At 39.4% G+C, this 26,728-nt stretch overlaps 1 protein-coding gene across 2 annotated transcripts; it reads left to right on the top strand.

Moving 5' to 3' along the window:
• Positions 1–3,965: 3,965 nt before the first annotated feature.
• blk (BLK proto-oncogene, Src family tyrosine kinase) lies at positions 3,966–17,009 on the top strand. Of its 2 annotated transcripts, none has more exons than XM_082505681.1 (14): positions 3,966–4,060; positions 8,963–9,049; positions 9,223–9,319; positions 9,445–9,475; positions 9,826–9,919; positions 10,017–10,115; positions 10,247–10,350; positions 10,465–10,614; positions 11,112–11,264; positions 11,357–11,536; positions 13,250–13,326; positions 14,086–14,236; positions 15,736–15,867; positions 15,994–17,009. In XM_082505681.1, the coding sequence occupies exons 3-14, from the start codon at positions 9,224–9,226 to the stop codon at positions 16,194–16,196; spliced, it is 1,470 nt and encodes a 489-aa protein (XP_082361807.1). In that variant the 5' UTR covers positions 3,966–4,060; positions 8,963–9,049; position 9,223; the 3' UTR covers positions 16,197–17,009. The 2 variants fall into 2 exon arrangements, with proteins under 2 accessions (XP_082361807.1, XP_082361806.1); XM_082505680.1 differs by lacking the exon at positions 3,966–4,060 and adding an exon at positions 7,907–8,008.
• The last annotated feature ends 9,719 nt before the right edge of the window (positions 17,010–26,728 follow it).

A 26,728-nucleotide genomic window follows, 5' to 3' on the forward strand; every position in this document is an offset into this window, starting at 1 on the left:
CTGAACCTAAAAGAGGGTTTTCATTTTTTGATTGATTAATAAATGATTAATAAAGGATATTGCTTACCCGGTGGTTTACCAGTGTGCCAAATTTATTAAATAGCTAGCTGCTAGGGAGTTAAATATCTATTTAATATCTCCAGTGGCATGGTAAAGTTGGTCTGTGGACGCATCATATACAACTAAGCTAAAATTAAGCAAGCTAAAACAAAGTCTCATCCTCTGGGGCTGAAAAATGAAGCTAATCTGGATCAGCCAAGAAGGTAACACCTTCAACCTCTGGGTAACCACAGTCAATCGCAAACTGAAAGGTCAGTGTTTTATCACAATTAATCGCTGAGTATCACAAACAGCTTTTATGTAATTGACAACTTGACTCCATTCAAATGCAATCTGATGGCAGACTGATTGCACATTGATGGTCACTGTTGTATGGGGCGCTGTTTGCAAACTGAAACTGAAGCTGAAATTAACAGCAACATTTTTCCACATTTAGCTCAAAACCTTACTAAACCATATTTTTCAAGTCACTTTTTACAAAATTTACTAAAATATTTAGCTTTTTATATTTAAAACACAATTTTGTGTTAAATCTAAATGTTATGGGAAACTAAATATTTAGCTAACGTGCACATTTATTGTATATGTTGGAAATACCAAAATAAAAGCTTTACAAAAACCTCCAGGGCTAAAGTGTGCTGGTAGTGGTTAGGTTGTGTGCCTGCTCTTCCCTGTTGGTCACTTCTCAACACCATGAGCTGCTTCACTTCTTGCATACCAGCATGTCCAGCAATTTAGCTGCACATATGCTGCGGCGATTGTGAAGTGGAGACTGCAGCTGCTGAAGGGTGAACTACTGCTGAACCTTTGGATGGCCAACAAAACAGATCTTCCAATGTTTTCAGCTAAATTGTGGAAAAATGTTGCTGTTAATTTCAGCATGTTTCAATTTGCAAACAGCACCCCATACTGTTGGGTATGAAGTGCAACTATAATCACATTTTTATTTTTCAATAATGTGTGTACAGTTAAAATGATGTAACTACTCGGGTTGCAAAGGTTCTTCAGTTTATGGGGATAGAAAGAAAAACAAACATCAAACGTGCATTCTCTTCTTGCGGGCTTGTTTAACAATCAGAAAATTTCAATTCATGTGTGGAGATGAGAACAATTGCTTAGGGGCCTAATGTTTTTATTTCTATTCAATAAAAGGACAAGAAAGGACAAGAGTATGATGTTAAACTGCATCAAGGACAGACAGCATGCTAACGCAAAGCTAGCAAGGAACCTAGAGTGAAGTTAGGTTAGAAGCTCAGTGTATGCTGACCCCAGCCCAGCAACCAGAGCCTCAACTTCAACAGCTAATAAAGGTGTTGATGAGCAGTCAGGCTTGCAGCCTCAATTTTTAACTGTACATGTTACTACTGTAAAATCACTGTGGCGATCAACTTGATGTGTCTTTGGGGGTAGTTTTCAGCTTTGCTTTGTGTTGTCGACTCTATGTTAAAATTAGTGCTGTCAGCGTTAATCTCGTTAAAATGACATTAACGCGCTAACCGCGGTAGCACGTTGACGCCGTGTAGCCCCACGCACAGGGCAATCCGCGCTAACTCACTAACGGAGATTTGCGGGGTTAATACGGTTATGGGCGTTAACGTCATTTTAACGAGATCAACGCTGACAGCACTAGTTAAAACTTAAAAACCCTCAAAGAAAGATTGTGCGTGCCCTCATTAGCATAGGGATTTGTGACTGCATGTTAGCTTAAGCTTTATTGTTCTTAATTGATAATTATGTGATAGTTCATTTAAAGTCATGTTACAGAATAACATGAAAGTAATCTAAGGAGTAATGTAACAAATTCGCTCTCTGAGCTGCTCTGGGCAGACTGTTTCAGTCTTACTGACTTTTTCGCAATCTTCATGCACCGGAGATGCTTTGAAGGCGACAATTGTCTGCAAGGTCCCCTTTTCAAACCTTTTCAAAGATCGCACACTCACTGAATACATCAAGAAAAATGTTTTGTTGTGCTGTGGTCTCTAGCTGTCATTTTCCCTAGCATGACTGTAGCATTATAGCTGAAATTAAAAAACGTTTAACCTGGTACGAGACACTGTTCCAACGTGGGTGTGTATCAGAGAACATGGAGGTTTTTATTATACGTCACGCATTCAAGTTCTGTTAAGGCTTAAAGTTTCTGTTATTAGAGGTGTGGCCAGTTGTGCTGACTAAGTAGCTAGCTATTTGCTAGGCTTCACCTGAGCTTATTTGACTTACTGTGTTTCAACAATTCATTTGTGTTGTTTGGGCCTTTTGGCTGTACCAAACAGCAGAAATAATGCCAACCGTAAGAAGCGTGCGATGTCACCACACCAGTCAAAAAAATTAGTCTAGTCCAGCAACCAACAGGTATTTTTTGTCCATTTAGTAAGCAGGGATGAGAATAGAGATCTTTTACATTATATGTCAATGTGCCCACTAAATAACTCTTTCTTAAAATATGTAGCAAAGCATAGTCTTATATAAACGAGCTCATTTAAATCATAGTTATGTGTTTAAACATGCTCCAGATTACAGATGGAAGCTGTCTGCGATAAGGGCAGTCCCAGTTTGTTTACAGAGGAGGAAATGTGATCAACTGTTTTTCAAAATGAGTTTCACTGAAAGCAGAATCTGTTTTCAATTCGAAATGTCATCAGCATTTAATTCTAATCCTATCGAATAAAAATATTTGTTACTGTCTGGCAAGAATGTTGCAGGAGTGTTTGATTTGCTGAGATGAACTGAATCCTCAAATCTTCTGGAAAAGCAAAGACCTTTTGAGGAAGCACCTGCCCGCTGGCACAGGATAATTTCCACAGTAAACACTGGAAGAGTGAGGAACGTCATCCGGAGCACAATAATAAGGGGTTTTCCCGCAGCTATGTTTACCTCAGAGCAACTTGCCCCTGGAACAGCTGCACAGATTTGCTCCCAAGTACATTAATGCAAAATCCTACTGCATGTGTTTTTTGAAAGTTTCATAAGCAGCCTTTAATTAAGGGCAGTGCAGCTACTGGTAACTTAGAATCTTATAGTCATGCATTATTTTCACCTTAAATATGCAAAGGAAGAAATAACTGCTAGATAAACATGCTGAATTCAGCAAATTATAGCTGCTATCTTATATACAGTATACTGTCTGATTAAAAGTGCTATTACAGTGAATTTGACAAATGAAGCTATAATACAGCTGAACCAGTGGTGTGTTATGTCTGCAGTACAAAGAGCATAATATGGGAAAATAGTACAAGGAAAACTGAAGCTCAACTAAAACTCATGAACATCCTGGAGGTACAGCAAAAGGTTTTCAATACATCGGGGGAGCTCAATTGTTCCTTCTTTATTGACAATCACTTTGTCTTTTTATGGCAAATGTAACAGAAAGACCTTCTCTCAGTCTATGTGTGACAGAGGATAAAAAAGGTTCCCACACTGAGAGGAAGTCAAAGAGGGGCCACTTCTGATGCGGAGGGGGATCAAAATTGAGGAAAGTGCGTGCGTGTGAATGTGCGTGATCTAGGTATTACTCATCTTGTGGGGACCACAATCAAAAATGGACAAAAAGTACACGTGTGAGTGGATGTGTGTCTGTCTGTGTATCTAAATAAATAAAACCTATGGTAAGATTTGAAACAACACTAGCTTGCTGCACAGAAATCACTGTAGAGCTTTTCTGAAAACACCCCCACCCCCACTAACACACAATTATAAAACACGCACATTTGCAGTCACACGCAGTGCACACTCACATTAATAATGGGAGTTGAAAGTATCTATTGGCAGCATGTATACTTTTGGCACAGAGGTGGTCAGAAGTGCATTTACTAAAGGAGACCCACGCTCCCTTTCTTTCCCACTGTTGTTCAGGTTATCCTGTGGGGCCACTTATGACCCTTCTGCAGGCAGGATGCAATGTCTGGGGACCCCAACAGAGCTGTACACGAGCATCCGCCAAGCCCTGGGAAGAAAACAAGGGCTGATGGAAAACTAGAAGAAAAGAGTATAAAGAGAAACGGCAGTTAGTAACCAGGACGCACTCAATAACACTCGCCATGCACCTGCAGCCTGTGTGTGTGTGTTGCTTTGTGTAAATGTGTGTACATGTGTGTACAGTGAAGCAAGGTTGTTCCTTCAGTGAACTACAGCATAGCACAATCCCCACACACAGCACAGGTGGTCCAAACAAAAACCTGTGAAGTGTTGCCCAGAGAGTAATATCCCCACGTTGTGTGTTGTATAAACCCCCCCATAGGAAACAAACACTTCCGGTGTTGCAAGATTTATTGTTCGGTGCACTTATAGGTTACAGTATACTGTGACTGATATCTTCCTTATACGGTTCTTTGATTTATTCTCAATATTTAATAGCAATTTAGCATGCACGGGAGACATGAAAGGGTCATAATTACTGCTAGATAACTCAAGGACATATTGTTTTGTGTTTATTGTCTCACTCTGAAGAAGAGGGGTGAATTCCCTTGGCAGTGCATTGTGTGGTGAAAAAAGGAAAGACCTGGTTAACTGTTTTGTATGGTGTGAAAAACCAAAGCATTGTTGTACTTTGATAGACTGACCGCACACCATCTTGCTAAATTTTTGCCCCAGATAAGTCACGTTTGCATTCGATTTCACATCTGCACACCTGCACCACATACAACACACAGAGGAATCCACAACGGTTCAACACTATGCTTCTATAGGTGATGTCATTGTAAAGGTCATATATACATAGAAACGCCAAGAATTAGTCACAAATGATTCCCCAACTTTGAACTGACCTACTGTAAGGACAATCTGGGATTAGAATAAGTCTGGTTACACCCTCTAGTGTCAACACTGGGGAACATCGGGAAGCAATAAATAAACAGACATTATATGTATTTCAGAACTGCCTATTAATTCCTTGTATGCCCTTCTATTTGCAGGCAACATTAAAACAAAACCAAAGAAAATATATACTGCCAAACCTAAGTCTCCTTTTGACTAGTGCTATAAACAACAATAGTATCAGAACCATTAAAAGTAAGCTAACTAACATAAGATTAAATTATGGCCACATTTTTGCCCAGTAACCATTTTATATACCAGCAGAAAGATGTCCTATCGATGCTCGACTCACTAACCTAAAGTGTATCTTTATTAAGTATTTGGTGGTATTGCATTGAGAAGTCATTATAAGCAACACACAGTCGTGTGAAAAAGAACATTGTCATAACACTCATTTCATACATTGCAATATTTATATGAAAAACACTAGTTAACACTAGCTTCTTAAGGGACCTTAGGTTCTTATGCCAGTCATCTATCGTCTACTGTCAGAAATCTGGGAGTAGTGCTGGACAGTTCCCTCAAATTAGATAAGCAAGTGGCTGCAGTGGTAAAAACCAGCTTCTACCAACTACGCCAAATTTCGAAGGCAATGCCTTACCTACGACACAAGGACCTTGAAAGGCTCATTCATGCTTTCATAACCTCTAGACTGGACTATTGTAATTCTCTTTACTTAGGCCTCCAACTCTCCCTCATCCAACGCCTACAATTAGTCCAGAATGCCGCAGCACGCCTTTTAAGCGGCACTAGAAGACAGGATCATATCACTCCTATTCTAGCTAACCTCCATTGGCTTCCTGTCAAGTACCGTATTGTTTTTAAAATTCTTCTATACACTTTTAAAATCTTAAATAACTTGGCACCCAGTTATTTGATTGACCTTCTTAATTTATATATCCCTACAAGGGCACTCAGATCCTCTAATCAGGGGCTCCTAATGCAACCAATGTCTCGACTAAAGACGAAGGGGGATCGTGCCTTTGCTTTTGCTGCACCAAAACTGTGGAACAGCCTGCCGGTTGATGTCCGTGCGTCGGAAACTATTCAATCTTTCAAATCACGGTTAAAAACCCATTTGTTTAAGCTTGCCTTTCAAACTACTTAGCTTAATTTCTTCCCGGTTCATGCTTGTTGCAATAGTACCATCCTATAACTGTATTTTTTGTTGTTGATTGTTTTCTTTTGCTGTAAACCTGCAAGTATGGCTCGTCTGTGAAGCACTTTGTTGTACCTGTGACTTTTAAATGTGCTATAGAAATAAAATTGAAATTGAAATTGAAATTAAGGTATTTGTGTATGCACAGCTCTCTTAATATCCTGTAACAGCATTTGAGGTCTGGACTTTGACTGGGTCACTAAAACATCTTGATTTTTTCAGACATACTCTTGTAGGTTTGCTGCTGTGCATTGTCCAGCTATTATTGTACAAGATCCAGTTTCAGCCAAACTTTAGCTGTTGGACAGATGACCTCACATTTGACTCTAAAATACTTTGGTTTAACGGTGAGTTCATGGTGGAGTCGATACCTGCAAGGTACCCAACCGCCATACTAGACAGTGGTATGAGGCGTTTGTGATAAAATGCTGTGTTTGGTTTTGGTTTGTTTGGCAAAAGCATCATGGCCAAACATGTTCATGCTGGTCGTGTTGGTTGAAAAGACAGTATTTAAGTAGTCTAGGTTTATTCAGATCCATCTTTGCAAGCCTAAAATGCTCATTTTAGAGAGAAGAGCGTTTCCCCTTTGTGACCTTTTCAAACCGGCCATACTTATTCAGTTGTTTTGTAAACATGCTGCACTGAATGAGGCATTTAGAGTCTCAGATGTGGCTCTTGGGTTACCTTTACCTTCTTTATTGCTATGGAAGCCGTATGAGTGTTGTTTGTTTTTTACAGTACTGCACAGAGTGCTGGCATAACATTTTCATATGACTATATTTAACTATTTTGGGGTTTCCTGTGTAATAGAACTTATTGCATACAGCCTTTATAATGAAAAAGTATCAGTAAATCAGTAAATGGGAATTGTGAAATCTTGCTCTGTTATTACATGGAAACAGACTGAAACTGGGTGCATTTTTTGGATATACACATTCACACTTTACTGTTTTCTGTGGTCATCAGGCAATATAGGCAAAAGAAGAGCTGCAAGGCCCTCATTTGTTGCTATTGTTACTGCAATAAAAATATTAATTAACACAATAGCAATCAATTATTGACATTAAAACTTGCATAAAATTTATAAAAGGGGTATATTACCAGGGTGGTTGCACATCCCACTAGTAGCTAAACACTCCCTCTTGTGGCTCGAATTGTGTATTGTTTTACAGTATTACTGTAAACATGTTTCTTGACACTGAAAGGTAAAGATATGAGTAGCAGAGGCCAGCAGAGGAACTGAAATGTGTGTCATGGAAACCATGCCCTGTTTCTTTATCTTGCATCTTATACACTTGAGCAGACAACACTCCACCACACCTACATTTAACACCAATCACCCAGACACACAATACAAAACAGTGCAGACGTTTCTTTTTTCCATCGCATTGTTGATTTGATACCAAAGGTCATTTGCATTTTTAAAAAAAAGATCACAGGCACAAATTTTGCAAATCATTGACCGCATCTACACATTCTGAAGTACAACGAGCTCTACTGATAACTAACCTAAAGTCCTTCTTGACCAATAACTTTGAGGACCATACATTTGTGAGTTTTAATAGATGAAATACAGTTATCAGTTGTGCTCACTGACTAATTGCAGGACTGGGGCGGAGTAACTACTGCAAGTGAAGTTTAATCAGAAGATTATTTTTGCACTCTGTAGGTAGATCATCTGCCTGAGAATCAAGGGAGAAATATAAGAGAGCAGATAAAAAAGCAAACTGCTGTCTGTTTCCAGTAAACTGAATGTAACCCCCAAGGGGAGGTCCTGGTCTTCACTGTTAGAGAGAGAGAGAGAGCGAGAGTAAGAGAGAGAGAGAAATTAGAGCAGAGCAAAAGAGAGAGAGAAACTTTCCAAACCAAAATGAGTGAGTGAGAGTGACACACTGACAAGCACTCAGTTTTCAATGAGGAAATTGAAGACATTTTGCATCTGGAGTACTTCTGAAGACACGAGCCAAAGACAAGCTAAAGGTATTTATCTGCTGAATGAAAATATGACGTTATAGAGCAGTGATAGGGACTGAGAATTTCTAGATATTGTGAGGTAGTGGTGAACATAATAGTGTAAGTATTATTTTATTTAAATAATGTTGTACAATGTTGGTAAAACACATCACAAATTAAACAAAACATAACGCATAACGTGGATGATAAAATATGTGCGATAGAAAATTGGCAAAAGTATCAAGACTAATTATTATTATTAATTTTCATTCCAATTATCACTTTCTTTTGGGTGAAATCCATAAGTCAACGGTTTGTGTAAAGCCTCCCTAAAGTCATGCATTTCTTCACATGACATTTTGTTATTACAAACCACTGAATATTAAAGCACTGCTCTTGCTGTTTTAGGTGTAATTTTCCATTTTAAGACGTAATTAAACCATCGATATTCATAATACGGTACTTACGCTTACAGTATAAAACACACACAGTCCAAATCTGCTACATCATTATTTTATCAGTGTTGTGTATTTGCATGTGCAGTCATTATCTTTAGCTTCTGTAATACACATTACATCAACTATATTTGACTTTGTGATCTAAAAAACACTTTTAACTTTTAACATTAACACCTCATACAACTTGCTTCAGATAAACAACAGTTCTTGTTTAACACCATCACTTAGTTTGGTGACATTTCTACACCAGTGTGTTTTAAGCTATTTTTAGCCGTTTTCTTTTCCTCTATTTTTAACTGGAACATGACAATGAAGCCCCACCGTAAACTGTACATGCTAATGCAATGGTAAAGAGCTGTAAACACATTTTCACTTCCTCTTTTGAGAGCCAGTTTTAGTTTTTTTGTTTTCTTGTTTCAATTTTATTATTTTTCTTGGGTCACCTGTTACCAAGCGATACACCTAAAGAGACGCTCACTAAATACATTTTAGCAATTTTGAGTCATTAGATGTCATTTTCCAGCACCGGGCATGAAGTCAAAGAGCAGGCCCTGCAGTGGGAGGAGTGGAGACTAAAAACAGCAGCAGTAAAGCTCATCTGTTTGATCAGGTAACAGCAAAGTAATAAGCACATTGTAGCTATGTGAGTCTCTTTCCAGAAACTTATTGGATCATTGTTTACTGATACTACACTAAACAGTGCATTCTGTAATTAGATATGTGATTTTAGTAAATGTTAGCGTCATGTAACGTAGCTAAAAGAGGTTTCCACCAAACACGCAGGATGGGCTGCACTTGCAGTGGCGAGAAACAAGAAAAAGAAGAAGGATTCCGCAAAGGAAAACACAAATCACACGCCTCCCCGTCATCAAACCATATAGTAAGTAAAACACTAAAAAGATTTACTCGGATGTGAAACTAATTTTACTCTAATTACCTCAAAAGGTTTACTTGACACACTGGACATAATCAAAGTCTTCTTTTTTTCCTCCCAATTCTTTCAAGGGACGAAGTGGAAACGCCTATACAAATAATGGTAATCACAAACTTCCTTGCATATATCAACCATCATAGTGGAAAGTGACAGGCCTGCATTCACGGACCCAACTGCTGCTGCGTTAAGAGACATTAGTGGCAGTAATAAGAGCTACAGTTTTGTGATCAAAATCTTGGTTGAATTTCCTCTGTTCTCTTCTGGGGAATAGATGAGATTGCAAACACATGAAAGTAATGTTAATGTCACAGATGTAAAATAACACAGCGGTTGCTCGGAGAATGAAAACAATATCGCCACAAATTGCGCATGTTAGAACACAGGATCACGTCAGGTAAAAATTAGATTAAAAATACACTTTTAAAGAAACTCTGTGCTCTTCTTTCCTTTAGATGACACTATATTTATTGCACAACACGACTTCAAAGCGACCAACGACAGTGATCTGCCTTTCAGAAAGGGAGACAAACTTAAAGTATTGCAAGAGTAAGTCTCGTTCTATGGTTCCCACAGTAGTGAAAGTGACAATAAAGAAAGCGCACAGAGAAATAAAATGAATTCGGCATGTTTGTCTGGTGTACAGAACCGGAGAATGGTGGCTGGCCCGACTGCTGACGACTGGACAAGAAGGCTTGATACCATCGAATTATGTAGCCAGAGCAGATACGCTGGAAGTGGAAAAGTAAGCTTGAAATATTATGAAATGAAATGTAGCACACATCTATTGATTGATTAATGCTGTTATACGGGGTTTTTGTATTATTATATTCAGGAAGAGTGACTTCTGTGGTTTTGTGGTGCTCTCTCTTGCAGATGGTTTTTCAAGGATTTGGGCAGAAGAGAAACCGAGAGGCTACTTTTAGCACCCGGAAATAAACCAGGGTCCTTTCTAATTCGAGAGAGTGAGACCTGTAAAGGTGACCACCATCAGTATCTTTCCGAGATCATGCCACAACTCACATTTTTAGCAGCTACCTCTATTTATTTTCATTGTGGTCAATAAACCCAAATGTCCTTTTTTCCCCTCTCAGGGTCATTCTCGCTGTCAGTCAAAGATTATGAAGGAGAAAGAGGAGATGTAGTAAAACATTACAAAATCCGTTGTTTGGACAAAGGTGGCTACTACATCTCCCCTTCCAACACGTTCCCGACCCTACAGGAATTGGTTCAATACTATACCCGTAAGTAACAACTACAAATACAACATCTCCACCCTCAAAAAGTTTGTATTTTCAGAGATGTATAATTTAAGAAACCATATCTATGCACAGGATTTTCTGTTTCCATGTTTCCAATTCAGCATTTATAATTGTAAAACCTGCATCTTGCATTAATTGGACTCATATTAAGCTTGCTGCTTTGAATTCTAAAACATCTGCAGTGACTTTGAATTAAAGGGGGAAGTTCGACCCTTGTGATGTGTTGTGCATTTCCTGAGTGAGAGGAGTGATAGTCTTTCCACTCCTGCGACTAAACCACAAGATAAGCAGGCCAGATCTTGAGAAAGGTTGTCTCAAAGATCAACTTATGAAAAAGAAATGCACGAACAAACATGCTTTTAGAATTATCTAATGAAAGATGAGATTTATAGTTTCTGTAACTATATTTATCACTTGTGCAAAGAAAGATGGAAAAGATTTTTGTTTGTTATATCTGAATGTATCGTATTTGGGTGCAGACACGGCAGATGGGTTATGTCAGCGACTGTATGCTCCCTGTAAGCCTATGGCCCCTCAGCAGCCATGGGCCCATGATGAATGGGAGATTCCTCGAGAGACAGTGAAAATGGTGAAGAAATTGGGGGCCGGACAGTTTGGGGAAGTGTGGATGGGTAAGGGAAAGCCACCGATCAAACTGTTTGAAGACACCTAATAAACCAAGACGACAAAGTCAATAAAGCATTCTGTTTGAATTATTTGGCAGGTTACTACAAGAACACCCAGAAGGTTGCTATTAAGACCTTAAAGGAGGGGACAATGGCGCCTGAGGCCTTCCTTCAGGAGGCCAACCTGATGAAGCAGTTGAGGCATGACCGACTGGTACGACTTCATGCTGTTGTCACTAAGGAGCCCATTCTTATTGTCACCGAATTTATGATCAATGGTAAGTGAAACAAAGAAGAGTTTTAAGAGTTGCTAATAATTAAATATTAACTACAATATATATATATAATGTAGTACAAATTGGCCTTTCACCAATAAATTAAAACAGAAGTAATCTGGTACTGATTTTCATGATTGTTTTTTAAAACAATTTACTTGAAAATATTAAAGAACATAGTCGCAGTGGCATTAAGGGCTGTCTTGATTGTCCGAACAACACAAGTGTTTCCAATAAACAAAAATATCTTTTTGGAAGCAGTTCGAAACTGTGGGCAAAGAGCGATTTTTTGGTTAGTCTTAATTCTATAGGCCAACCAAATATAAGATTTTTAAGATTGATACAAACACCAACATTTGGTGATTTGTAAATCTGATATTCCAACATATCAGCCAATATTGTTTTTCTTCCAGAGACACGAAATACAAACAGATTTGCGTAACACTTGTTATTTATTTAATCATTTACACTCTTCACTCTGATTGGATCAGCTTATTGTTGTTTTTTGTCAACAGGGAAGTTGCAGAGTGCTCTCTGCTGAAGGGTGTTTTCTCCCCTCTCTTCTTTACATTTTAAATTTTCAGTCGTCATTACAAATTCCAGTACTGATAAACTGGCAACTAACTTGTATCATTCAATAAAACAGTAATACCTGACATTTCCCAATTAGTACTAAACCAAAAAGAGTGTTGATAACATACAAAATTTAGCAAAAATGCAAACCTTCTAACGATGCAGCTGGTGGTGTACCACAGCGCCACAGCGCCTGGAAGGTGGGAGGCGCCCAGTTGATATCGCTGATAAAATAAACCATAGCACAAGTTACAGATGTTTGTCACCCAAGGCCTAACTTTACTCATGCAGAAAGCATTTAACTTATGAACTGAATTTTACCCAATTGCAACTGATTAAAAGTTGGTTCCTTTTCTGAAGCGTATCACTGGTGGGAAACATGCTTTGAAACATATTACTTGTTCTTCCTGACTTTGCTTTTATCATTTGCGGAAATGTGTGCGAACCTGTTGACGTCAACTATGCAACCATTTTTTGGCAAATGTTATAGAGAAGTTCACAGTCATAGCCGCTACGGTAACAACAAGGTGGGGGCGTAAAAAAACATCTGCGCCAGGGCCGATCGCAGAGTTGTTACGCCAAAATATATATAAAAATATATACACGTGGACATTAAGATAACATAAGATGACATGAGATATATGTTACACTTTTTCTTTTTTATATTCATACCAAAGTTGAGGAATATAATGTATTATCTAAACACATTAACAACAATATTTGTGACTCTTTTAATATTCGTCTTTTGCAACTGTTTGATTATATGGCTATTGCTTAAGGCCTTAATGTTCGGTGTATTGGTGTGCTAAATGAGATTCTGTAGTAAAGGCAAGCTAATTTAAATATCACACCTACTGACTTCACCAGGAAATGAATATTAAAATCTTTGGTTTGGGTTTTGATTAGACTGGCGCTTGTTGTACTGACTCACTTTAGACTGAACAGACGGCTCTTATTATGGCTAACGGCTAGACAATTAAACACTCTGCCGTATCCTCATTTTTCAAAATGTGCACCAATCCAAAAGCCCCCAACAACAACTGGAACATTACAGAGCTTTTCTGTTAGGAGATATGTAGGTAGAAGTTTCAATTAAACCACAGTAGTTTCAGATAATATGTGCTTCTCTTTTTTTATTTGCAGGATGTCTTCTAGACTTTCTAAAAACAGACGAAGGGAAAAAGATAAAGCTAAATAAGCTGATCGACATGTCAGCACAGGTAGGAAACTTCTAATAAAGAAATTCAGTTACATGATTTCAGTTAACTATCGTGTGTGCATGACATTTTCAGCGATAACAGTCACTGATACTGTAATCTTGTAAATGCCAAAACATTTCTTTTTGCTCTGAGTGTTTCCATAATTCTTTCATTTGTGTCTCTTCTGCTGCTTCTGACTGTGATAGTCAGCGTGACTTTAATCTTTAATTAAAAGATGAGTGTATGCTTTGTTAAAAAACAAATACACTAGCCATCTGGCTGACCTCAATGTCTATTTTTACATTCTTGCTGCTCTACAGTAACATTTTGAAAGTACCATATACTATGCGCTTTGGCATCACACACACGGAAACTGTCAGCAGATGCTATGTGGTTTCTGTGGTGGTGCTTTTGCTTGTCTGATTTGAAAGCCTCACCCTACGTCAATTATTAACATCCGGACAGGAAATCATGCTATTTTTCCATCCACAGTGAGCTCCCCCAGAACTCTTTTGGCCCTCCAAAAAACTTTTGACTTCCTGAGAGTTGGCACATCCTGTTAAACCCACTCTACTGTCATTTTTTTTTACAATGTGAACATAAGTATTAACACATACAGCTCGCTGTAGAGGCCTCATTGCATGTGCTCGGCTTTTATAAGACATTCAGATTCCTATCAAACTGATGTGCTGTTGTCTTGTGTGTTTTTACGATGGAAAACCAACATTTCTTGAATTGACATTTGATCTAACAAATCTGCTATTTCTTTGGATATACCAGATAGCTGAAGGCATGGCGTACATTGAGAAGAAGAACTACATCCACCGTGATCTGCGTGCAGCTAACATACTGGTCAGCGAGACGCTGCATTGCAAGATAGCAGACTTTGGCCTGGCCAGAATCATCGAGTCAGAATACACGGCTCAAGAAGGTGCAGTAGTTTTGACGTAAACGCGCCTCCGGTGCCACAAACAGGATTTTAGAAACACTCGCGTCACAAAGAAACGCTGATGTCTTGTCTGAAGACACATTTCCATCTCCTTTAGAAATTTATGACCCAAGTTTTCCTTCTTCTATTAGTAATATAGGTTGTTTTTATATAATGTATTTTTCTGTAGTTTTCAACATTAAGGACGACAATCAATAGTGTCTGATAAATGTCTCAAGAGGGCCTTTAGTTAATATACAGCAGAATATAGAATTCAATTCTTAACTTTAAACCAAAGTGCTCAATAATTAACAGATAATTAAATCATATTAAGTAGTGGAAACTTTAAAAAAAAATGTCTACACAGAAATTTTGACCTTTTTTGTTTAAGATACTGATTTTCTTTTTTAATAACTTGATTTGTTTCACAGATTAAGAAACCATCACTTAAAATTGGTAATTTCACATTACTTATTTCTATTGCGTCCTTCTCCTAGCCTGCACTTGTGCATTAATACTGTAGCGTTCGTTTCATTGTGTCGGGCAAGTTCTGGATTTGCAGCAGCATGCATGCTCTATTGCAATGAGTTGGTTGGTATGTGCTGATTTTTGGTGGGCAGGTTTCCGTAGCTTATAGTTGCTGAGATTTTGTTATATTTACTTTTGTTTCAAAAAAAGCAAAGCAGTAAAACCATGTTTGAACTGAGTTACGGGGTTTGTGACTATGACTGCGGTGGTACACACAGGAGTGCACGCAGCACGATGCGTCGTTCATTATAAGGAAGATTTTTGAAATTGTTTCAAAGCACTCTTGTTGATGCTCGTCGGGAGCGATATACTGCTTGGTGTGTGCGCGTGTGAGGGCGAATGTGTAAAATAGAAAAAATGTGATTTCATTTAATCATCTGAGCTTAACTTTAATTGAAAAAGGCACATATAGCACATATAGCATTCAATCACCACTTCACATGTAAGCGCAGCTGCCGAAATCCTTTTTTGAGCTGAAGGTCATTTCCTCTGTTAGCAGAAACTCACCCTCCTCCCCTACCAAAATTAGTAAAGAGTGATTGCTTCAATTATTTTTAAAACAGCATATTGTGTTTTTAAAGTATGTTATAAAAGTGTGAGTACAATGCCCATAATTTTCAATCAGGTGTATACAAGTGTATATTCTAATATCAATATATATTTGGAATTGTATTTACATTTTGTCTAACTCTGTGAATTAAAAACGTATAAATCTGTCACAGTGATTGAAAATCTTGTAAAAAAAACAAGAAAATAGAACCCACAGATTTATCAGAGCGACAGAATGATCTGTAAATTCTCTAATGGAAAGCTTTCTCATTATTTCAGAGTATTTCCTGCCCATTAATCATCCCACATTAAAAGGAAAATAAACATTTACACAAATGCGAACACACCTACATATCCTTCACAGTGAACAACAAGTAACACAACTTCCTTCCATTTCTTTCCTTTTACTTTTGTCTAATAATCAGGTGCTAAGTTTCCCATTAAATGGACGGCTCCAGAGGCCATCAACTTTGGGACGTTCAGCATCAAATCGGATGTCTGGTCCTTTGGGATCCTCCTGACAGAAATAGTCACCTACGGAAGAATACCATACCCAGGTATGGGTTATTTGAAATAACTTCATATTCACAGAAAACAGCTCAAATATTGCTTTGCTATCTTATGAAAAAAAAAAAGTTACAAAGTATCTGTCAAAGTGCATGCTTTTTTTCTCTCTTCATCAGGTATGACGAACCCAGAGGTGATCAGGAGTCTAGACAGGTCATACAGGATGCCATGTCCAGACGGCTGTCCAGAGGAACTGTATGATATCATGATGGTGTGCTGGAAGCAGAAGCCTGACGACCGACCGACTTTTGAATATCTTCAGAACACTCTCAATGACTTTTTTATTGCCACGGAAGGACAATATGAGATGCAGCCGTGATGACAGAAAAAGAGAATGTTTTTCGTTGTGGACAATGAAATCTCTTAAAAAACCATGACTTGAATGGATAAAGGACCACATAGCTTTTTGATGATACTTTTTCTTTTAAATAGAGTGATGGATACGTTTTTCACACCTGCCTTCTAAGTGAATGTTAAAGATATTCATGGCTTCTTCTGTCTGTAGCGGATATCAGTCAGATATGCAACGCGGCTTCATGTCAGCGCCTTTTCTCGATGGAGCATAAGGTTGCATTCTTAGAACTGATGTATGATGCGTATTAGGACGATGGATATACAAATACAGTTCACTCATGTTGTAAAGCAACATCTGGACCCAGAGAAGTCAGCACAGGTAAAGTTGCAGATTAAACATTTGCATGGTACAGAAACTAGAACCCTGAGATTACATGCACAATACTTTGCACTTTTTTTTATTTTTCTAAAAAAAATAAGTAATTCAGCAGATTTTTTTTAAGTGCTTAGCAAAGAGACGTTATTCTTGCATTTATGTCTTTTGTAAATAAGAACTTGTAGTTCTTGTATTTAAATCAAAAATTTGAAATTACAATGCTGTAAAAGCATTTCTCATGTAGGGCTTTAGTGGTGACTATCACTTTTTACAGTTTGGTGTTTGAGACAACGAGGATGTGTCTCAGTTCACCGATCATTAGAGAAAATAGCAGCGTTTGTGTTTTGTTTTGTTTTTTAAAAAAGACGTTCGACATCTTAAGTGTGAAAGTAAAGCTAACACTCTGGATGAAACAAAAATAAAAAGAACTTTAAAGTACATCACCTCCCTCGTGAAAACAAATGGCAGCAATGTGTAGACTGAGTTACTAACTCTAGTTTCGATCATGTTAAAATGATGAAAGGGGTGACTGACCCGAACATACCCCCCATTTTGAACGGCAACCCATAGGAAGCCTTTAAAAGCAGCTAACTACTAAATTACAGCAGTCTTCAACTGAGCCTTCCCAGGGGGAGCACAGACAGTTAGTGATAAGAGACTGGAATGGCTGTGTTAGCCAAGGGGTGAAACTCTGCCATTTCCTGAATGGACAGGAAACAGGAAGTGTGCGTCAGCATTCCTAAAATGCCACAAAGCTAGAACAGTCTCGCATACCAAGTTAGTAGTTGTCTTCACATTTTTCCTCCTGAAATACATCCGTTTGAAATTTACTTTTTGTTGTTATTGCTGATTGAGCGCCTCTGAATTTTGAGGGAGAGGGAAATTGTCATTTAACATAATAGTGATGGTAAATAAAAACCAAAACAACTTCAAGTATTCTTAAAATATATAAAACATTATTATTAATCTTATTCAATAAGAGCACATGAGAATAAACATGCATTATATCTAAAAATGTCTGCCATGTCTGTTTAAAAAAAATATGGCAGGTGATTTTATGTTGACATTTGTAATATAAAACTGAATATGTTTTAAAATAGCCTGTAAAGCCAGTTGAAATGTTTTTAATATGCCTGACCACTGGACTTTTTCCTTATAAATACAAATTAATCTTTAACCTCGCAGAAGACCCAAAGACGTTTCAACATTTTTAATCTCTCATATGATCCATGAATTCTGTCCCATGCATACTAATATCAGATATGGCAGGTGCTATGTCAGCATCAGCGACAGTGTATCAGTGTTTTAGATTTTCTTGCTGTTGTTTTTTTTAATGATTGCAAGCATGAATGTGTTAATAGTAGTTTAATTTCAGTTCATACTGGTTAATACCAGCAGTGTCTTGGAAATCAATTATATAGATTATTTATTCTCTGTAATTAGATTACTCTTTTCACCTTGTGGACAATGCAAATCAAATATGAAAATGCAAATACATGTGTATTTTTAAAAAATTAAAGTGGGAAGTGAAAAACTGAAAGGCCACAGGGCACAGTGCCGCAGTTCTTTTATACTCCTATCATCCTGCAGATGTCAGTGTTACACAGTATAGCATTCTGTAATGTATCTACAGTATAATGCATGATAGCTTTGAAAATTCTGGAAATTTTTCATAGAGGTATTTGAGAATAGTCCTGGTGAACTCACCGGAAACAGTAGTGTATATCAAAGTACTTAATAACAAAATGTCAACACTGAGTCTTAAGTTGCATTTAAAGTAAAAAGGGTTTATTTGCATACTGCTAGTTTCTCCCAACTTCCCCTAAACTGTTTTCATAAAATAAAAAGAAGGCAACATGCCGCTCTGCCTATGGCCAAAAAATAATATACTCACAAATGCTGTATGTTCTCCACCTTGTTCACAGCTGTGCTCACAAATTCTTCATAAATCACATATCAGTCTGAGCAATTACACAGAAATCCACACAGCTAACCATTCTGTCACGCACTGATCCTATCACAGTCATCTGTATGTATTTAGTCTCTGTCGCTCTAATTGGCTTTCTTTGCATCTGAAGGCCGTGTTGAAAGACATTTACACGGCAACACACACACACACACACACATTTATTTAGGCTGTTTTTTATTTTAATTTCGCTCTTTACCGTGAATGAATTATCTATTCAACATCCAAATAAACTCATCAACTGAGGATGAGCGTATTAAGTTATGAGGCAAAGCCAAACATCGACACAGCAGTCTGTCAGCCAATCAACTGAAAGGATCGCCATTAAGAAAATCTCACACTGGAGAATGATTGATAAGAAACATCACCCTGAAAAGAGCTTCATGTTAACGCAAGATGACAAGACGCGAGGGGTAGAGGTTTAAAGGCCAAATCATCCTCGCTCCTCCTCCTGTGCATGACTGCTGGCTTAGAGTAATAATGAAGGGAAACAGTGGCTCGCACACAGATTAATGAGTGATCCCCCCAGAAGGCAACACATCATTAGCATTTGATAGCGATAACCCTGCATGGCCCTCTGGGACAAAAAAACAAACAAAAAACAAGCACATCACCACAGATGAAAAGAGATGTGCTTTCATCTTCCAATAATGTCTTCAGTGGTGTTTAGTTGGCATTATGCTCCTCATAAACATGTTTTCTCTTGGTCTCTCTCTTGGGCTTTGATGTCATTAAAATGATGGAGTCCATCAATCAAATGTGTTCGCTCTAATAGAATCGAGGGCTCTTGAACCCGTGACAGACGATGTTTCCAGAACATTTTACCAGAATAGATAAGAAAGTGCAGATAAGGAAAGAGGTGAACAGATGTAGTCATGAATTTCACTGAAATTGCTCTCACAATAGCAGCTATTTTGTGTTCTCTGATTAAACCTATGAAAAAATAATGACTTGCATCTCTCTCCTGAAACATTACCTAATTTTATGGGCTGTTTAACAACTAATGTGTAATACTTTGAAAAAGAAGCCCAGCTCTTTTCATGCGTGCGGTATGAAATGAATCTGTAAAAACTTGCTGTGCACGAGGTCAAGAAGTGAGATAAACAGGCCATTTTCTCGTGTACGCAGAAGAAAAATATGTCTAATGTTATACTATATCTCTGCGATGCCTTTTACAACACTCAGAAGCTCAATTTCAAGAGCTTATTCACGTAACATCACTCAATGGTGAAGATGCTCGGATTTGTGTTTTCTCACAAATCCAGCTAATTTTTAAATGTTAAATCCATCAAATCGTTGCATGTACAGCAAACACAGTTGCTCGAAGAACTGTTAACTTAAAAGCCTCTCAGTTCTGGAGAGCACTGTTTGCTTTCACATTAATTTTGCTTTCAGACCCAAAGCAAGAAGATGACCGACTACAACCGCAGCAAACGAGAAGCTTATAAAAGAACTCAACTGTCAGCACAGAGGCAGAAAGACAAAGCCTGGGACTAGCTGTTGAACATAAAGGAACCAGGATCAGACATTTCCCCTCACAAGTAGGTGAAAATCAGACTAAAGCTTTAAAGGGATTGCAACATTATACAGCAAGACACCCCAGCCAAAACAGGTTCAAATACAGACAATATTTCCCCAGTAAAAACTGGGGGTGTTATGACAGCAGACGAGCGCACAGGCCTACAAAGGTTGATGCTGTTTCCATGTACATTGTGATATCGTCGCATTATTACAATAAACAAAACAAATTGTTCAATTCCAACTACTTTGGTAAACTGTTGTAACTAACAGTCATTTAAACATAAGGCAACACATTTGTGCCAGTCATGTATACGTATATGTAAATAATAGCTTCTCTGCCCTGATGTTACATTGATAAGTCTGATCTGCGACCTACATGGTGTCTATCAGGTATATGTGTGGAAACGTATGATAGTCTATGCTACAGTATCACGCTCACCACCACCGCTTTAAAAGGAAGTGATGTGTTACACGCTTGCTTCTCTTTCTCCTAATTAAGTTGTGTCTTATGTGCTGTAGAGATATCGCCCTAAATTTTCATGTAATCGCAAGTGTTGTGTTAAGACTTTTCTAATTTCTTCCCCCAAATTATTAAATCAATACTTAATCAAAGCACTCAAACACTCACCAGTCATTTTGTTAGGTGCAACTGTTCGACTGGTACCTAATGAGTCAATCATATGACAGGTATTTCAGAAACTGCTGACCTACAGGGATTTTCCCATTGCCATGAGTCTACATCAGGGGTGCCCAATCCCGGTCCTCGAGAGCTACCGTCCTGCAGCTTTTAGATGCATCCTTGTTCCCACACACCCGAATCAAATGAATGGCTTGTTATCAGGCCTTTGCCAAACATGATGGCATGCTGAAGAGGTAATCAAACCATTTGATTCAGCTGTGTTGGAGTAGGGATGCATCTAAAAGCTGCAGGATAGTAGCTCTCGAGGACTGGGATTGGGCACCCCTGGTCTACATGGTCTGAGAGTCTTATCTTTTATCATCAGAAAGAAATAACCAGCTCCTAGAGGACAGGTGGAAGAGGACGGGCAGATGATTCCCGGAGCCAACAATTCCTAGCTGTATTTCTCCATCCTGCTCCAACCATGACAGGTTGTATAAGCAGCTGAAGAGAGCAGGTCACCAGGAAGAAGGTCGATGGTGCTGTCATAGGGGACAAAGATGACACTTTGTCTTTGCTGAATACCTCCTGTAGGCCATGACTACACCATCAACCTTCTTCCTGGTGACCTGCTCTCTCCAGCTGCTTATACAACCTGTCATGGTTGGAGCAGGATGGAGAAATACGGCTAGAAATCGTTGGCTGCAGGAATCGTCCACCTGTCCTCTTCTTCCCATCCTCTTCCCCAGTAGGAGCTGTTCTTTTCTTTGTGGTGATAAACAATAAGACTCTCAGACCATGTAGACTTTTGCGGGATCAATGACATCACAGTAAAAAATAAATATCCACTCTAATTAGCTCCACTTTTGAACCCCTCCATGGAACATTTGGTCCTCATCCAAGAGGGTGATGAATGAAAAACAGTTTTTAATACACCTCTCTGACACTTTGAGTACCTGGTCATGCCTTTTGGACTTACAGATGCTCTTGCGGTATTTCAGGCACTGGTAAATCATTTGTTAAGTCGTCGTATATCTTGACAACATTGTGATTTTTTTCTAAGACCTTGCAGGAGCACCAAGTTCACAACTACATTGTATTACCGCAGCTTCTGGAGAATTGACTCTGTGTCAAAGATGAAAAGTGCAAGTTTCACTCACCATCCATCACATTTTCGCTCTATATCTTAGCAGGGGGGCAGATGAAGACAGACACGCAGTCACAGAATGGCTCATGCTGACTTCACAAAAAAAGCTACAATGCTTCCTTGGATTCACCAATTTCTGCTCCTGCATCTGGAACTACAGTCAGGTAGTTTGGTCCCCAGATTCCGAAGCGGCCTTTTACAAATTGAAGGAGCCGTTCACCTCAGCAGGCTTGCTGGTCTCTGTTTTTTCTTCTTTAAAATCTCCTATCGCCCAGGTTCAATATATATCAAGCCAGATGCTCTCTCATGCCAGTTCTCAGAAAATGCAGTCAGCTGGATCAGCTGGACAAATCCTGCCGGCATCCTGTACTGTTGGAGCTCTAACCTAGGATTTGGAGGAGACCATCCAGCGTGCCCTGTCAGACGACCCTGACTGACACCCCATCGCTATGTTCCTACCACAGCCTTTTCCACTGTTATCCACTGGGGGCTCACTGCTACTTTGCCAGTCACCCTGGGGTAAGTAGAATGTGTTTTCTCAGACTATTTCTGGTGAGACACACTCAAGAAAGATGTCGAGAAAGATGTCTCAGGTAGCAGCCTGCACAGTCTGCACCTGAAACGCCAGGAAGAGCAGCATGCAACTGCTTCAGCCTCTAGCAGTTCCTCACTGGCTCTCATCTTGGTGGATTTTTTCACCAGTTTACCAGCCTAAAATGGTAAGCAGTCATCTTATCAATCATGGACAGATTCTATAAAGTAGCACCCAAAATCTAGCCACTGAATTTGGTATAAACAAGATGAAACTATGGGTCAATCTTGCCTCTAGTGGTGTAATAGTGTGGTGGATATGACACACTTTGGGCCCTTTAGTACCAACTGGTGATCATTTAAATGCCACAGCCCACTGATGCCTATTGATCCTGTTTATCTCTTTATGCCTTCAGTGCAGACATCTTCAGATGGCTGCTCCATTACGATAAGGCACCATATCATAAAGCTCAAATCATCTCAAAGTGGTAAACATGTCATTACACTCTAATAGCCTCCACAGTCACCAGATCTCAATCCACCAGAGCACCTTTGTGTTGTGCTGTGATGGGATATTCACATCATGAATGCATAGCCAACAAATCTGCAGCACCTGTGCGATTCTCTCACATCAACATGGACCAAAGTCTCTGAGGAATGCTTCTAGCACCTTGTGGAACTGCCATGAAGGACAAAGGCAGTTCTAAATGATTCCTGTTTCATCAGAAACGAGACAAACTGTCAGAAACTATTATCACAAATAGCTTCTATATCCTGTATCTTTTTTTGGAGCTGTACTTTTCAAAAGAAGATACAGGAAATGTTTGTGGTGTTTACCAAGAAAGCACCTACTTACCAAGAGTGGTGTCAGTTAATATAATTCACAGCTGTTATCTCGTGACAGTGTTCTAAATATAAATATAACTAAATGTATAAATATAACTAGCTTATTAATATAAGCTGAAACTGGATGACTTGCCTGTGTAAATGAAACAGTGATGCATCGCTTCTTGAACTGCACCCACACAAGAATCCCTTGTATTGACTTTATTGATAAAGTATTATTATCATAAAAGAATTGTCTTCTTAGAATCCAATTTTATATTATTTTCATAGAAAAAATGTTTTTAAAAACAATGATAAGGTTGTATGCTAAAGTAAGAACCATAGCAGTGGCAACTGTGAAACTGCAAAGGTACAGGAAACTCTATGTATTGCAACATTGACATAAATGACTTCTAGGCAAGTGATCTAAGTCTTCCACTCATAAATGCACATTATTTCCATTACATTTCAGTCACTCGAGCAGTCTTCTGCACTGTTCATGACCTAGACAATCGATATATTATGTAACAGCTCTGATGAACTCTGCTGAAAGTCCATTTGGCCAGTATAGTTTTTAAAAGTGTCACATTTTTCAGAGTGTCTGAGTGAGTGAGATTGCTTTCATGCACAGTAAAACCATGTGGCATATACGACTGTTATTGCTGATGTCAGTGTCCTTGAGAAGGACTCTATTCATATTTTCAATGATCTGGAGATGAAAAATCCACCTTTTCTGTCTAAATTGGAAGCTAGTATCGGGCACCAAAAAACATTTTTATAAAGGGGTTGGGAGAAGAAAAGAGAGCAGCTTGTGCTTTAAAGATCTATACAACAAGCTGACTCAAATAAAGGCTTATGCACAGACCACTGCTGTTAATGGAATTGTCTTTGATGAAGCCAAAAACAAAAGAAATGGGCACACAGGGGGTAAAATTTATGACTGTCTGCTTCCTTTCTTTGGATTGACTGGGACGGATTTAGGAAACCATCTGCTAGATTTATTATTTTTCCTGATATATGAGTCTGTGTCAATTAATTTACTGTAGGAAACAGTAAAACCATGACGCAAAAATATAACCCCACCCACACAAATGTACAGACGTATTTGGTAACTGCGCTGTGGACGTGTTCAAGGGCACCAGTAACTACAGGGAAATGTAACTATATGTGCACTGGTGCAATAAAAAGTAGTAAAGGATCATGCTGGATAATGTTGGCCTGAAATGTAGCCACTGAATGTTCTCGCAGACTTTCTGCCTGTACAGGAGCATTATTCTAGAGACCGATCACCTCGGAAGGTATGACTGGGAGCATCGATAGAATAATTAACTCCTAATAAGCACATACACATTTTACTGGAACGTAAAACACTCACATTGCTGTCAACTTACAGTATGTAATGTGATGCATGGCATCTTAATTTATTCAAAATACAGTGCAATGCCAGTGTTCATCTTTAAACCCCTGCTGTCACCATATCTGTTCTCTTTAAGGATTGCATGGTTTTTATTTATGTACACTCAACAAAAATATAAACGCAACACCTTTGTTACTGCTCCCATTCCCCATGGGATGGACGTAGAGACCTAAAATTCATTCCAGATACACAATATAACCATCCCTCCCAAACAGTGGTCACAAATCAGTCCAAATGTGTGGTAGTGGGCACATGTGCTATATTGAGATAATCCATCCCACCTCACAGGTGTGCCACATCAGGATGCTGATCTGACATCATGAGTAGTGCACAGGTGTACCTCAGACTGCCCACAACAAAAGGCCACCCTGGAATGTGCAGTTTTTTGCGCTATTGGGGGTCTCGGGACCCAGAACCGGTCAGTATCTGGTGTGACCACCATTTGCCTCATGCAGTGCAACACATCGTCGCATGGAGTCTATCAGATTGTCAATTGTGGCCTGTGGAATGTTGGTCCACTCCACTTCAATGGCTGTGCGAGGTTGTTGGATATTCGTGGGAACTGGTACATGCTGTCGTATACGCCGGTCAAGCACATCCCGAACATGCTCAATGGGTGACATGTCCGGTGAGTATGCTGGCCATGCAAGAACTGGGACATTCTCAGCTGCCATCTGCCCTGAACAATGTGAACCATGATTCATCCGTGAAGCGCACACCTCTCCAACGTGCCAGACGCCATCGAATGTGAGCATTTGCCCACACAAGTCTGTTACGAAGACGAGCTGGAGTCAGGTCAAGACCCAGATGAGGACGACGGGCATGCAGTTGAGCGTCCCTGAGACGGTTTCTGACAGTTTGTGCAGAAATTGTTTGGTTGTGCAAACCAATTGTTCCAGCAGCTGTCTGGGTGGCTGGTCTCAGACGATCTTGGAGGTGAACCTGCTGGATGTGGAGGTCCTGGGCTGGTGTGGTTACACGAGGTCTGCGGTTGTGAGGCCGGTTGGATGTGCTGCCATATTCTCTGAAACGCCTGTGGAGACGGCTTATGGTTGAGAAATGAACATTCAATGCACGGGCGACAGATCTGGTTGACATTCCTGCTGTCAGCATGCCAATTGCACGCTCCCTCATTGCTTGTGGCATCTGTGGCATTTTGCTGTGAGACAAAACTGCACATTCCAGGGTGGCCTTTTGTTGTGGGCAGTCTGAGGTATACCTGTGCACTACTCATGATGTCAGATCAGCATCCTGATGTGGCACACCTGTGAGGTGGGATGGATTATCTCAATATAGCAGATGTGCCCACTACCACACATTTGGACTGATTTGTGACCACTGTTTGGGAGGGATGGTTATATTGTGTATCTGGAATGAATTTTAGGTCTCTACGTCCATCCCATGGGGAATGGGAGCAGTAACAAAGGTGTTGCGTTTATATTTTTGTTGAGTGTATATAGACAGCTCAAAAAATAAAATAAAATGAAATAAAGAAACACTTAGAAAGTGTTGGATGGACTGAAACATAATGTCCTTCTATTAGACTTAGGTCAGGTGATCATTGGTTCCAATCAGTGGTATCAGTTCCTTCATCCTCCAGGAACTGCCTGCATAATCTCGTCACATGATGCCAGGTATTGTCACTCACCAGGAGGAACCCAGGACCCACTGCACTAGTGTAGGGTCTGACAATGAGTCAGCCCAAGGATTTCCCCAACCTAATGGCAGTTGGGGTGCCATCGCCTGTGGAGGTCAGAATTTCCATGACATGCCTACCCACACCATCACTGACCCACTACCAAAAAGGTCATGTTAAATGATGTTGCAGACATCTCCACATCTTCTTCCAGACCCTTTCATGTCTGTCACATGTGCTCAGGGTGAACCTGCTGTCATCATGTCATCTGTGAAAAGCATAGGGTGCCGGTGGAGGACCTGCCAAGTCTGGTATTCTAGGGCCAATTGGGCTCCACAGTCCCTACAAGGCCCACAAGAGGTTTTTGGGTCCTCAGGCCATCATTATGAAGTCTGTTTCTGATTGTTTTGTCTGAGACATTCAAATCTGTGGCCTGCTGGAAGCCATTCTGTAGAACTCTGGCAGGACTCATCCTGTTCCTCCTTGCACAAAGAAGCAGGTACCAGTCCTCTTGATTGG

Source organism: Aulonocara stuartgranti (genome assembly GCF_965226115.1).
Source record: "Aulonocara stuartgranti genome assembly, chromosome: 15".
Lineage (NCBI taxonomy): Eukaryota > Metazoa > Chordata > Actinopteri > Cichliformes > Cichlidae > Aulonocara > Aulonocara stuartgranti.

Bases quoted from the DNA above. Each gene is read 5' to 3' on its own strand.
- blk (XM_082505681.1), top strand. From the start codon at position 9,224: ATGGGCTGCACTTGCAGTGGCGAGAAACAAGAAAAAGAAGAAGGATTC. The intron at 10,615-11,111 runs GTAAGTAACAAC...ATTTGGGTGCAG, and splicing joins ATTGGTTCAATACTATACCC to ACACGGCAGATGGGTTATGT. The intron at 11,537-13,249 runs GTAAGTGAAACA...TTTTATTTGCAG, and splicing joins CACCGAATTTATGATCAATG to GATGTCTTCTAGACTTTCTA.